At 53.6% G+C, this 12,239-nt stretch overlaps 1 protein-coding gene and 1 non-coding gene across 2 annotated transcripts; both read left to right on the top strand.

The window, feature by feature from the left end:
• The first annotated feature begins 518 nt into the window (after positions 1-518).
• FAM43B (family with sequence similarity 43 member B) lies at positions 519-1,586 on the top strand. Its single transcript, XM_044452308.1, has one exon. The coding sequence runs from the start codon at positions 519-521 to the stop codon at positions 1,584-1,586; it is 1,068 nt and encodes a 355-aa protein (XP_044308243.1).
• A 10,279-nt stretch (positions 1,587-11,865) lies between these two features.
• LOC123034758 lies at positions 11,866-11,926 on the top strand. Its single transcript, XR_006416834.1, has one exon. It is a non-coding gene; the product is annotated as a U7 small nuclear RNA (small nuclear RNA).
• Positions 11,927-12,239: the final 313 nt, after the last annotated feature.

The raw sequence follows: 12,239 nt of genomic DNA on the forward strand, positions 1-12,239 counted from the left end.
CGGCTGGAGCCGGGCGGCGAGGCGAGGCGCGGCGAGGCAAGGCAAGGCGCGGCGCGGCTGGAGGTCGCGGCCGGGCTTCTCCGCGCGGGGCGGCGGCGCAGGCGGGGCAAGCGGGGCCCGCGGGACGGAGAGGCCGGGAAGGGCCGCCGCACTTTGCGCAGGAAGAGGACGAATCTCGCCCGTCGCCGCTCCGCGTTGCGGGAAGCGGGGCGCCCCAAGACGGAGCGGGCAGCCGGCCGGGGACCCCACCGCTGGCCGCAGGAGCCCCCCCCCCCGGCCCGGGATCCGCGCACACGTGCCTGCGCGCTTGGACGTATCGCGCCGCGGCCCGCGGGACGTGGGGAGGAGCGGAGGATCGGGGCTGCGCGCACGAGGTGAGCCTCTCGGGCCGCGCGGAGCGGGCAGGGCTGCCCGAGCGCTGCGCGGAGGCAGGGCGATCCTGGGCGGGGGAGGGGCGCGCATCTCCCCAGGCTGAGCCCCGCGGAAGAGGAGGCAGGACCGGCCGCCCTCCCGCCCCCATGGCTGCCATCCTGCCGTGGCGCCGGAGCAAGTTCGTCCTGGCCGAGGAGGGTGAGCGGAAGGCGCAGGGGAAGAGCCTGGGCCCCGGCCTGAGCTACGCCTCCCTGCTGTCCAACTTCGTCCGCTCCTGCCCGGACCTGTGGCCGGACTGCCCGCTGGAGCGCCTGGGCAGTGTCTTCCGCAGCAGGCGCCAGAAGGTGGAGCTGAACAAGGAGGATCCCACCTACACCGCCTGGTACCTGGGCAACGCCGTGACACTGCAGGCGAAGGGCGAGGGCTGCACGGACCAGGCCGTGGACAAGATCTGGGCCAAGAGCGAGTTCGGGGCCAGGAGCACCAAGATGAAGCTGACCCTGGGCCCCCACGGCCTCCGCATGAGCCCCGGCGAGAAGGGCGCCCGCCGGCCCAGCCACGCCTACCTGCTGCACCGCATCACCCACTGCGTGGCCGACGGGCGGCACCCCAAGGTCTTTGCGTGGGTCTACCGGCACCAGGTCAAGAACAAGGCGGTGGTGCTGCGCTGCCACGCCGTCCTCTTCTCCAAGGCGGAGAAGGCCCGCGCCGTGGCCCTGCTGCTGTGCCAGACCGCGCACGCGGCCTTCAGCGAGTTCAAGCGCCTGAAGAGGCAGGACGACTCCCGGCACCTCCAGCAGCAGCTCCTGGGGGAGGCCCTCATCCCGCTGGTGCCCCTCCGGAGGCTGCTGAACAGCAAGTGCCCCTACCGGCCTCCGCCGGACAAGAGCCGCAGCGCCCCCCGGCTGAGCTCCATCCAGGAGGAGGAGGAGGAGGAGGAGGCGGGGCAGCAGGAGGCAGGCAGCCGCGACCCCTCCGGGCCCGGCGGCAGCCAGGCTTCTGGTCTTGCCAGCGGCCGCAGGCTCAGAGCCGGCCTGGCTCTCCGCACCAGCAGCGAGCCCGGGGCCGCGGCTGCAGCTGCCGGTGCTTTGGGTGCCCGCCTTTCCGGCAGCAGCGGCTTGGCCACGGGTGCAGCCCCCCGGCCACGATGCGGCCAGCAGTCGAGCTTCCATGATGGGCCAAGGCAGGGAGTGGTCCGAGGTGCCCACCTGTGAACAGAGGGCACGCACCTCGAGAATCTCGCTGCCTCGGGTGGACACTCCATCCTGCGGGCCCCCCGAGGAGCTGACTCGCGTGCCATTTGAGGGATCCCAGAGCCATAATTTTATCCTTCAGGATTCCTGACGATGGGTTTGGGGAAGCGGGCATTGCGGACATGCTGTTCCTGCCACTGCTTCGTTCCCTGAGCTGTTGCCTGTCTAAACCCGGGGCTGGCAGCCTGCACACAGCGGAACTGTCGCTCCTGTGGACTGATGCATGCCATTTACATGTGCCGATTCTACGTAGCCGAGGTTTCATGGACTGGTTTTTCCCTTTGACCAAAACAGCTGAGCTCATCCAGCTGTTTACCTTTGTCCGTGGACTTCCGTGTCTTGGCTTTGCTGCTTGGGAGACCCACCCACCTATGCGGGCATTCACAGACCTCGAGGAGCCCTGTTCAGACCTTTGGGGTCAGGAGGCCCAGAACTGTTCTTGCTGCATCCTTCAAGCACTGTGGGGACAGATGCTGTACATTTTCTAGTTTGCAGGGAAAGAAAGAGAAGAGAAACGAGCAAGCAGATTTTATCTTTGCCTCTTTGTAGAGGGGATGGGAGGCCATCCAGCTTTAAAATGCTCTTCGTAGTTGCTCAGGAGAGGAAGGGGGGCTGTGAAAAGAACGATGTAAAAAGACATCTCTCGGTGTTTGTACATATATAGATATTTATTTATACATAAAGAAGGTTGACCCTTTGGATCTGTTCTTGGATGCACATTTGAGGGAGGTGAGAAATGTATAAATAATGTTATTGTGGGCATCTGAATTGGAGGAGCCTGCCTGGTGTTGCTGTTTGGCAGGGAGACCTTTCCCCGTCAACACTGTTGTTGGAATCAGTCGCTCTGGCTGACTCCTCCCACTGATTTCAGTGGAGTGGTTCTCAGGACGACTCAGCCTGGATCCGACCCATTGGGTCCTATTAGAACTGGGGAACTGAAGCTGGATTTAATCCTGGAGCCTAAAGCACTCCATGGTTCATTCACACATGAACATGGCCACTCATGCTTTGAGGACCAGCAAACTGTCCTGAGGCATCCGCTTGTGTAGCCGGCAAAGCCAGCTTGAAGACGGGGTAGCTGTATTTCTATTTTTCGAGAAGGTAAATGACACTCTGCAAACCGTGTGGATCCAGACAGGCCCAAGTCTTGCTGGGGAAGCTGTTCCAAGAGAGAACTTCCCCCTCTGCTATTCTCCCAATCCAGCATTCCTGTCCACCCCTGGAACTGCCTTTTGACCTGAACTCTAGGTCCCCTATTGGTATATTTCCACAAGATTAGGGATTCCCCAGTAATAAGTGCCCCCCCTTCTGGTGCCATGCGGGCATCACAGGTCAGCGCCCCTGAATTAAGAGAATGGCTGATCAGCTCAGACTAGGAACTCCCTGGCCCCAAAGGGTCCTTTTCCAGAGCTGAAACTCCTGCAGAACGTTGGAGGAAAGAACTGCCGGTATCCCCTTAGCTGCATGGGGGGGGTGCTTTTGGAGCCCAAATGGCACCCCCTTACCATGGATTGAGTGCAGGGACATGATCTGCTGGGACATTGCCCTACAGAAGCCCCTTGGCAAATAAACAAGAGCTGTGCTCAGGCATGTACGCCTGGCCAAAATGTTCAGGATGAAAAGCTGCTCAAAAGTATTTGAAGTGTCTGTAGGGTGCATCTCTCTCTCTCTCTCTTTCTCTCTCTCTCTGAAACTCTTCCATCCTGCAGGCAGAATTCCATTCCAGAGATGCTCTCTACAGTTTATATTGAAAATAGGTATGGAAAAATAGATATATAATAAAAATTTTTAGCTTCAAGGAATTCCAACCATTTGCAATGGGGAAAAATCTATAGGTACCACTAAACCAATTGGCGGTGGGGGTGGTGGTGGTTATTGCTTTGGAAATCCCAAAAGGTTAGATTGCTTCCCCCCCGAGAAGGGGCAGATTGCTCCCCACCCCCCACTGAGGCGCTACGGTCTGTCATATATTACGCAGAGTTGCAGTCATGGAAACATAGAAACCTCGAAAAAGAGCGAGTCAGAAGGGGTCTTCAGGGCCATCTAATCTGACCCCGGCTCCAGCCAGCTCCGTGCGCGTAACATCCAGCAGGTGAAACAAGATAGGGCAGGGAGAAGGTTGCATGCCCAAGAAGGCATTTCATGTGCTTCTCCCACAACTCTGGCGAAGAGGGCGGTCGCCATGGTCCAGCTGAAATGGCTTTCCCACGTGGGAGAGGGAGGCCACTGGAGCAGTGATGCGTCCACCCCCCCCCCCCCCGTGATGGGCATTTCCCCATTAAAATGCCCAACAAGAGCTTCCTGAGCACCCATGCGTGTGTTCGTGGAGAGAGCGCTTGCATGCGGCAAGGAGCCACCTGTGCGCATGATGCCAGATTGGCGCATGCTAAAGTTTCCATGTGTGTCTCCTAAGGGCACCCCCATTTGTGAAAGGGGAGTATGCACAGGGGAAGGGAAGGAATTTGATTTGGGGGGGTCCTTCCCTGGGAGTCCTCTTTGAAGGAGATCAGGAGAGTGGCTACCCAGAGAAGGGCCTTCTCTGTGGTGGCTCCCCGACTTTAGAACACGCTTCTCAGAGAGGTTTGCCTGGTGCCGACACTTGGCTCATTTTGGCGCCAGGCCAAAACCTTTTTATTTTCCCCATATTTTAAGACCTGATGTTGTTTTAAAATGGTTTTTTGTTTGTTACGGACATGGTGCTTTATTCTTGCATTACTGTCCTGAGACCCAGGTGCAGGATGGGATAGAAATGCTTTCAATAAATTAATAATAATAAACCCTCAGGCAGGAAGATGCAAGGGGTGGGGCAGCAGGAGGGAAAACACATGTGGGGAAAAACCAGTGCCTCTAGGGCAGGGGTCTCAAACTCCACTTACCTGGGGGCCGCTGGAAGTAGAGTCTGGGTGAGGCTGGGCTGCATCAAGCGGTGGTGGTGGGCCGCTCATCCGGAGGCCAGCCCGGGTGCCGCTGGCGCTTTGAAGCCGCAGGGCTCGCGGGCGGTGAGTTTGAGACCACTGCTTTAGGGGGATCTAGAGATATCGGGGATCCCCCTGCCTCATATTCCAAATGTGCTGCTGATAGCAGGGTGGTGGGGAAGGAAAACTCCCCAAGATTCGGGGCTCGGGACTAAGTTGCACTGCGATTCAGCCATATTTCAGGGGCCAGCAAACTCTCCCATCGCCCATCCCTTCTTCTCTCGCTCTGTCCTTTTCTGTACCCAGCAAACCGGATGCACTGCTCTGAATGTGGGGTGAGGTGGGACCCCAATCCTTCCAGCACTTGTCCCCCTGCTTCTCTTCCTCCTCCCCTTCCACGTCCTCCTTATTCCTCCTCCTCATCTCGCTTCTCATTCTCATATTTTTGCTCCTCGTCCTGCTTCTCTTGTGCGCCTGCGGCTTTTCCCGCCCTGCTCCTTCACTCCCTTTCCCTCCTCGTTCTCTTACACTTACAACGTCGAAAGCCGGACGCAGGATCTCTTGTGCTTCAGAGGGTTTGTCAGCCCCACATGAGCGGCTGGGGACGTGGCAAGAGAGATGACAGGAGATGACAAGCCGCTCTCCTGCTCTCAACCATTTCTTAATTTCTTCCTTGTGTGGCATTGCAGGAAGCCGGTGTGACAAAGTGGCACTGGAAGCAGGAACTGTGCCTCTGTGTGAGGCTGAGGATTGAAACCCAGGCGGGCCAATTTTTTTATCAGAGCAGAATCGCAAAGCAAGGGGGCACTTTGTTGTTGTTGTTAGTCATGAAGTCGTGTCCGACCCATCGCAACCCCACGGACAACCTTCCTCCAGGCCTTCCTGTCCTCCACTATCCCCCGGAGTCCAGCTAAGCTCACGCTCACTGCTTCAGTGACTCCATCCAGCCACCTCATCCTCTGCCGTCCCCTTCTGCTTTTGCCATCTATTGTTCCCAGCATCAGGCTCTTCTCCAGGGAGTCCTTCCTTCTCATTAGGTGGCCAAAGTATTTGAGGTTCACCTTCAGGATCTGGCCTTCTCAAGAGCAGTCAGGGTTGATCTCCTCTAGGACTGACTGGTTTGATCGCCTTGCAGTCCAAGGGACTTGCAGGCGTCTCCTCCAGCACCACAATTCAAAGGCCTCAATCCTTCGGTGCTCAGCCTTCCTTATGGTCCAGCTTTCACAGCCATACATTGCTGGGGAAACCATAGCCTTGACTATACGCACTTTTGTTGGCAGGGTGATGTCTCTGCTTTTTAGTATGCTGTCTAGATTTGCCAGGAGCTTTCCTCCCCAGGAGCAAGCGTCTTTTAATTTCTTGGCTGCAGTCCCCATCTGCGGTGATCTTGGAGCCCAGGAAAATAAAATCTGTCACTACCTCCATTTCTTCCCCATCTATTTGCCAGGAAGTGAGAGGACCAGCTGCCATGATCTTAGTTTTCTTAATGTTGAGTTTCAAGCCAACTTTTGCACTCTCCTCCTTCACCTGCATCAAGAGGCTCTTTAGTTCCTCTTCACTTTCTGCCATTAGAGTGGTATCATCTGCATATCTGAGGGGGCACTTAAGGCACTGCATATCCCCAAATGGCCACCTGCTAAATACCAAGCACTGCTGCATGTCAGACGAAGTCATAACACCATTGCATGTCACCAAATGATGAGTTCAAGTATCATCATCTGTCCCAGAAGAGATGGTGAATATTCGGTGAATAAATTATCCACATTTAACATCGAAGTATGGTGTATATAACCTGGGTAGGATAGGGAGAAACTACTTCCATTCAACCTGAATTTGGAAAGTATGTCGCTTCCATCATGCAAGTCTGATGTCCGTATTGCTTGGGGGCAGCAGGTGTTGGAGTCCCAAACATCTGGACAGTTGGACAACCCCCCCTTATAGTCACACGTTCTATATCGCATTGTCTGTCTCCTCTGTTGCCTAGAGGATCCTTGGCAAGCTGTTGCAAGACCTGTCTTCTAAGTCTGAACTCCCAGCACCAATGAAAATGAAAATTTAAAAAGATGGTGCATTTAAAACAGGGATGCATCCTGCTCCAAATTCTGTTCTCTGCGAAAGCAGGACCTGAGGCAGGGATGCTCAGAAGTAAGTCCTAGCAGTTTTGATGGGTTCTACTCACAGGGCTGCTGTCTTTATGCTGGAATTGGAGCATATGCACAAAGGTCCTTAATTTAGAATATTGAGAACATTTTTATACCACTCATCAGCCGAATGGCTCTCTGAAATGGTTTACAATAGCAAATTTCACAGTAAAAGCATCGCAGCAGTGACGGCCCTGGCATTTCAGCCTGGATTCTTTCCCTAGCCCAATCTACAGAAGCCGGCACCTTCTGCATGCAGAGCAAGGACTCCATCCCTGAGCCGTTCCCCTAAAGGCAAACCGAGACTCCGGTCCTCATGGTTCTGAGGTGGTGGATGCAACCTTGCAGGCGCTCAGTGCAGAGGCAGTGTTTTGAGCTGGCTCCAGATCCTTTCCTTTGGGGCCATGCCTCTCCCTTTCCATGGATACAACCGTACCCGATACAAAAGTAAAAACTGCCTGAACCCTGCCAATATCACAACCACGGGGGACAAACAACCTTCCCTTCACAACCTGTCTTGCATCAGAGCCCCCTGGATTCACTAGCCCGTTGCCCACATGTGCTCGTGAATCTTTTCGCCTGAGTGGTGTCTTCTCCGCTGTCCCTTTTCACAAATCGGTGTGTCCTTAGGAGACAGACTCTTCTCAAGACACATGTCCAGAGATACTAGGGCACATGCCGGTTGCCTGGGTCCTGCACTCCCAAGCCTGGCGTCTCTTTGGTACGTGGCACCATCCCTGGCTCTGCTACTAAGCAACCGCTCCCCATGCACCCAAGATCGGGATTCGGGGGTGTGGGTGCTCACTTCAACATTGCCTGGAGGGGCTTTGTAGCAAAGTGCATAACTGCAGGAGAGGCAGGGAGGCCACAATGGCAAGGAAAACCACTGTTGACAGAAGATTCTCCTGAAAAACTGGAAACCAAATGCAGCCGTGTGGGGTTCTGCATGCATCGGATTGACTTCTGGAAGCTGGTGATTTGGAAGGCCTGAGGAGGAGCCTGGGAGGAAGGTCGACCCTTGGCTGGTCCTTCCTTGCAGTGCTGGTCCCAGGCATTCTGCAAAACCCCCCCACTTTCTGCCCCACTGAACAATTTATTTTCTTGCACGGAAAAAAGTAATGGGTGGGGTGATCGGGAAGAAGAGGAAGACTACAAGTGGGAGAGATGTTTTGAACCCACCTCCCCCAGTAACATCCATGAATGGGCCAGCTTGACTGATCTGGAAGCACCAGAATCAGCTTCCAGAATAAGCGGTGGGGAATTGTGGGTGGTTCGGGTTTTGTTGTTGCGGCCTTCCAGGGGGACATTTGCCTCTGGGGCTCTGGATCCTAGGACTGTGTCTCTGCCTGCCTCTCCGTTGCCCCTTGGGGCAGTTGGGAGGCCGTGGCCCAGGGTCTCCGAGTGGCGGCCAGGCAGTGCAGACAATGCTGAGCTAGATGGGTCATGAGGAAGGACCGCAGAAGAGTGAACGTTGTCTGTGTGAGCTAAGTCCTCATGGCCTCCAGGTCGGGTTGGAAAAAGCTGACATGCTGCAGCTTCATGGCTTTGTGGAAAGGACTAGCTTTGCGTGTGGAAGAAGCAGGACAAGAAAAGATTCCCGTCTAAAACTCGGGCAAGCCATTGCTACCTGACAAACCTGACAGTGGCCAGGTTCAGACAACTCAAAGGTTGAGTGTGGGTTGTGACTGAACTGTGGGCCGTTCTTGAAAGGTGGGTTATCCTGTTGTCTGGACCCACCTGAGATAACAAGCCACAGTTCGCAGCCCAGCCACAAACCATCGGCTCCCTCCATGAGTTTTTCATGGTTAGCAAGCCATGGCTTGTTCTCTCAGGTGGGTTCTGACAAGAGGACAACCCACCCATATTGGAGCAACAGCCTGCACAGTTCAACAGCAGCCCACATTCAACCCTTCTGTGTGGGTCATTGTGCCGTCTGAACACGGGCACAACTGAGATACGTGGGCCACCTTCTCACTCATGCCGTGTTCTGTGCTTCTCTTTAGCGCCGGATCTGAGCGGCAGCCTCCTTCCTCACGCGTGGCTTTACTGAGAAATGCTTGTCCAGGGTGTCGCATGCATTCTTCGTAGGTGCAGTGGGACGGGGGGTTAAATCCTGGCCTGGGGACCCAGGAAATGTGAGTTCAAGGCCCCACTTGGCCGTGACTTTGGGCCAGTCAAGAACTCCGAGTCCAGCTTACCTCACAGGATGAGTGTTGTGAGGCTAAAACGGAGCCATGGAAGCCACTTCGGGTTCCTCACGAGAGGAAAAAAGGCTGCATATAAATGTAATAATAATAGTAATAATACTAGAACCTTGATGACAGTCAGGACCCCGAGGGCATGGAACGGGCTTCCCCGGGAGGTGGCTGAGGCCCCATCGGTGAGGGTGTTCAAAGATAGGCTGGACATGCACATGGTGGGCATGTCGTGAGCGGAGCCGGGGCTCAAACTAGATGGCCCGGGAGGCCCCTTCTGACTTGCTCTGTTTCTATGTTTCTGTGCCTTTTAAAGGTTGCTAGAGCAGAGTGTCACCAAGTCATGACTGAAGAAATCGACCTGCAATCGTTTCTTATGTGTGAGGAACAGAAGCCAAGCTTTCGCTGCAGGAGGAAAGTACAAGAAAAAGCCAGCACTTCCTTTTTTTTCTTTTTTGCAGTTTTGCATGCAGAAAAAACTAGATCACCTCCCCCTGTTTCTTCATGCATTTTATCTTCAGATTTGGGGGAAGAGTGGCAGAGAACATGAAATCTGGAAGAAAACAACTGCGTATTTTTAGAGCTCCCTTCTATTGCCACGGCAATTCATTTCTAGAAAAATCCATCAAAAGGAGAAGCAGGGAGAGGGAATGTACTTTGAGTGGTCATGGCAACTGGCTTATTTTAATATCTCTTTTTTTCTTTATAAGTCGGGCCAAATGGATCCCTGGCATAACGCAACCGCTACCCATGGGCTTTCGCCAGGGAGAGTGCTGGCCCCGAGTCCTCATCTCTCTCTTCTTTCTCTGTGTTCTCCCCTTTCATCCCCCCTCTGGGGCTGAAGGACCTTGTTTCTTTTCATCCAGGCAGTAGGGGGGCAGGAGGGTCTGCTTCTGGGTTTTTTGCTCTTGAAATAGCATGACCAGAAAAATTGTGTGGGACGGCCCTCATTATTTCTGATAGTGACTCTGCCTCCAGGTGATGTCAAAGAAAGATGAAACAATCTTCCCACCAGTTCCTTGTCTGTAATTTTTCTCCCTCTGCTTTGCTCCGGCTTGCATTTAACTCTCTCCAAATGCCATTTCAGATAATTCATACCATTAGCTCCCAACTCAAAATATGCATGAGTCGCTTCCATTCTCAGCTCCATCTATAGCTTTTTATCTTGCACATCTCTGTGCTACCAATATGTGGAACATAAAAGGAACAGCATCCTCGGCCTTTTCCATGTGGATGCACAAGAGCGGTTTCCCAGGGCAGAATCCTTTCACAATTGCTTGCTGTCTTGCATGAAGGGATGTGCTCCTCATTTTTTTAAAAAAATCATTAAAACTTTTTTAGACCGTTCCTTACTGTAGTCTTGGAACGGTTTAACAATAAGACAAAATAAAATAAAACACAGCATCCTAATCAAATTCTTAACCAGTCAACAATAAAACCGATATTAAAAACAGACAAACCTTAAAACATTGGGAAAATAAAAAGGTTTTAGTTTGGGACTGAAAAGAATGAAATGATGGCACCAGGCGAACCTCTCTGGGGAGTGTATTCCATTTTCCTGTTGGAGCTGAGTGCTGGCACCACAGATCAACACGATGCCTCTGCTATCCAGGGCAGCCAAGGACTGGTGCTTTGTGAGGCCGAGTTTAGCTTGCTGCAGGCAGAATTGGGGCCCTGCCATGCTCCCCGTGGCGTCTGCCGGAGCTCCTTGGAGGTGTGACCGAGTGCAGAGCTGGTGTGGGTGTTTTCCTTCTCTTGTTTTGCATTTCTCCTCTAAGCAGTGCTGGCATTAACAGAGTTTGTGACATTTGATGGGATTCCAGCATCTTTCCTCTGTGTAGCTGCTTTGGTTGAACTGGGCACCAGTCCCAAGCAGCAAGCAGTTTAAAAAGGCATTTAAAATGCTTTAAAAACATTTTAAAGACAGGCAAAAAATCTAACAGCATTGAACCAGAGACAAAGGGCAATGCAGTAGCTAGAATGTCAGTTCAGGAGAGTTCTAGATTCGAGTTGCAAAGCTCCCATTGTATCAGCTGGGGCCAAACCCCCCGTCCTTTCTTGGCTGGATCTACCCAACAAGGCTGTTGTGAGGATGGCAGGAAGAGAACGATTCACAAAAGTTCCCTGGAACTCTTTTAGAGGAAAAGTTGGGGTACAAAAGTAGGATTTTAAAAATGTCTTAGTTTATAGTTCAGGGGAACCAACCCTTTTGGAGCTTGCCTGTATTCTGTGAAACTCACGGTAAAGCTCATTTTGGCTTTCAGCGTGATCTTTGTTTCCAATCTGTTTATCAGGGCAAGCAAATGGGCAAAAGTGCGTGTTTCAAAAGGTTTATTTTTTATTTTTGCAAGGAAGGGCTCCTGCTTGAAGACACTTGGAGGACTGCAGAGGGACGGTGTTCGCAGGATTGCCAGGCAGGAATGGATGCTCGAAACGCCTTTCCAGGGGCGCATCTGTGTACGTGCCCTGCCCTCTCGTGGCCAGAATGAAAAAGGATAACAGGAAAGAAGGAAGCCGGTGCAGGGGATAGACCGCTGTTGAGCCGAGCCGGCCCAAACTGGCCGGGGGATGCTTCGAATTGTAGGGTTTTCTTCGAATTGTGGGCCAGGATGGCGCCCCAGAGACAGTCGTATCCCCCTGCGGCAGATGCTCAAAAGCCTTGGAACTCGGAGGCTTCTGTGCCACGAACGAGGAGCAGCTGCTGGGCGCTTCTGCCCCGGCTTGCCTGGCCTGAGTATCTTCTCCAGATGGCTGGTTCTGGCCCTCAGGATGTAGTGCTGGAGGGGGAGGGAAGGCGGCTGGGGAAACTCCACAGCCCCATCCTCCCCTCTTCGGGGCCCAGTGTACCCCCCCCCCCCCCCCCCCCCAGCCAAACTGTGAGCTCGGAGGACTGCTGCTGGCTTGGATCTTTCCACACTGGCTGCAAAAGACTTTGCGAAAAACCTCTGATCTCCCAAGCAATGTCAGCACCATAAGAGAGCAATCCAAAGAGTGATTTCAGATCTTTTTGTATTTGTCTAGCAGGCTTTCTGCTTTAGTGGAAAGCCTTTAATTTTATGGAGAGCCAGTGTGGCGTCGTGGTTAAGAGCGTGAGACTGGGACTCAGGTGATCTGGGTTCGAGTCCCCGCTCGGCCATGGAGCCCACTGGGTGACTTGGGCCAGTCACCGACTCTCAGCCCAGCCTACCTCACAGGGTGGTTGTTGTGGGGATAAGATGGAGGAGGAGAATGATGTAAGCTGCCTTGAGCCCTTTGTTGGAAAAAGGCAGGATAGAAATCGAAAAATAAATAAATAAAATAAAATACGGGCCTCTTTATTTCATTCAGCCATGTGTGAAAGGTGAATGCATCTTTTACAGAGTA

Source organism: Varanus komodoensis, unplaced genomic scaffold (genome assembly GCF_004798865.1).
Source record: "Varanus komodoensis strain SLA01 unplaced genomic scaffold, ASM479886v1 scaffold71, whole genome shotgun sequence".
NCBI classification, from domain to species: Eukaryota; Metazoa; Chordata; class Lepidosauria; order Squamata; family Varanidae; genus Varanus; species Varanus komodoensis.

Bases quoted from the DNA above. Each gene is read 5' to 3' on its own strand.
- FAM43B (XM_044452308.1), top strand. From the start codon at position 519: ATGGCTGCCATCCTGCCGTGGCGCCGGAGCAAGTTCGTCCTGGCCGAG.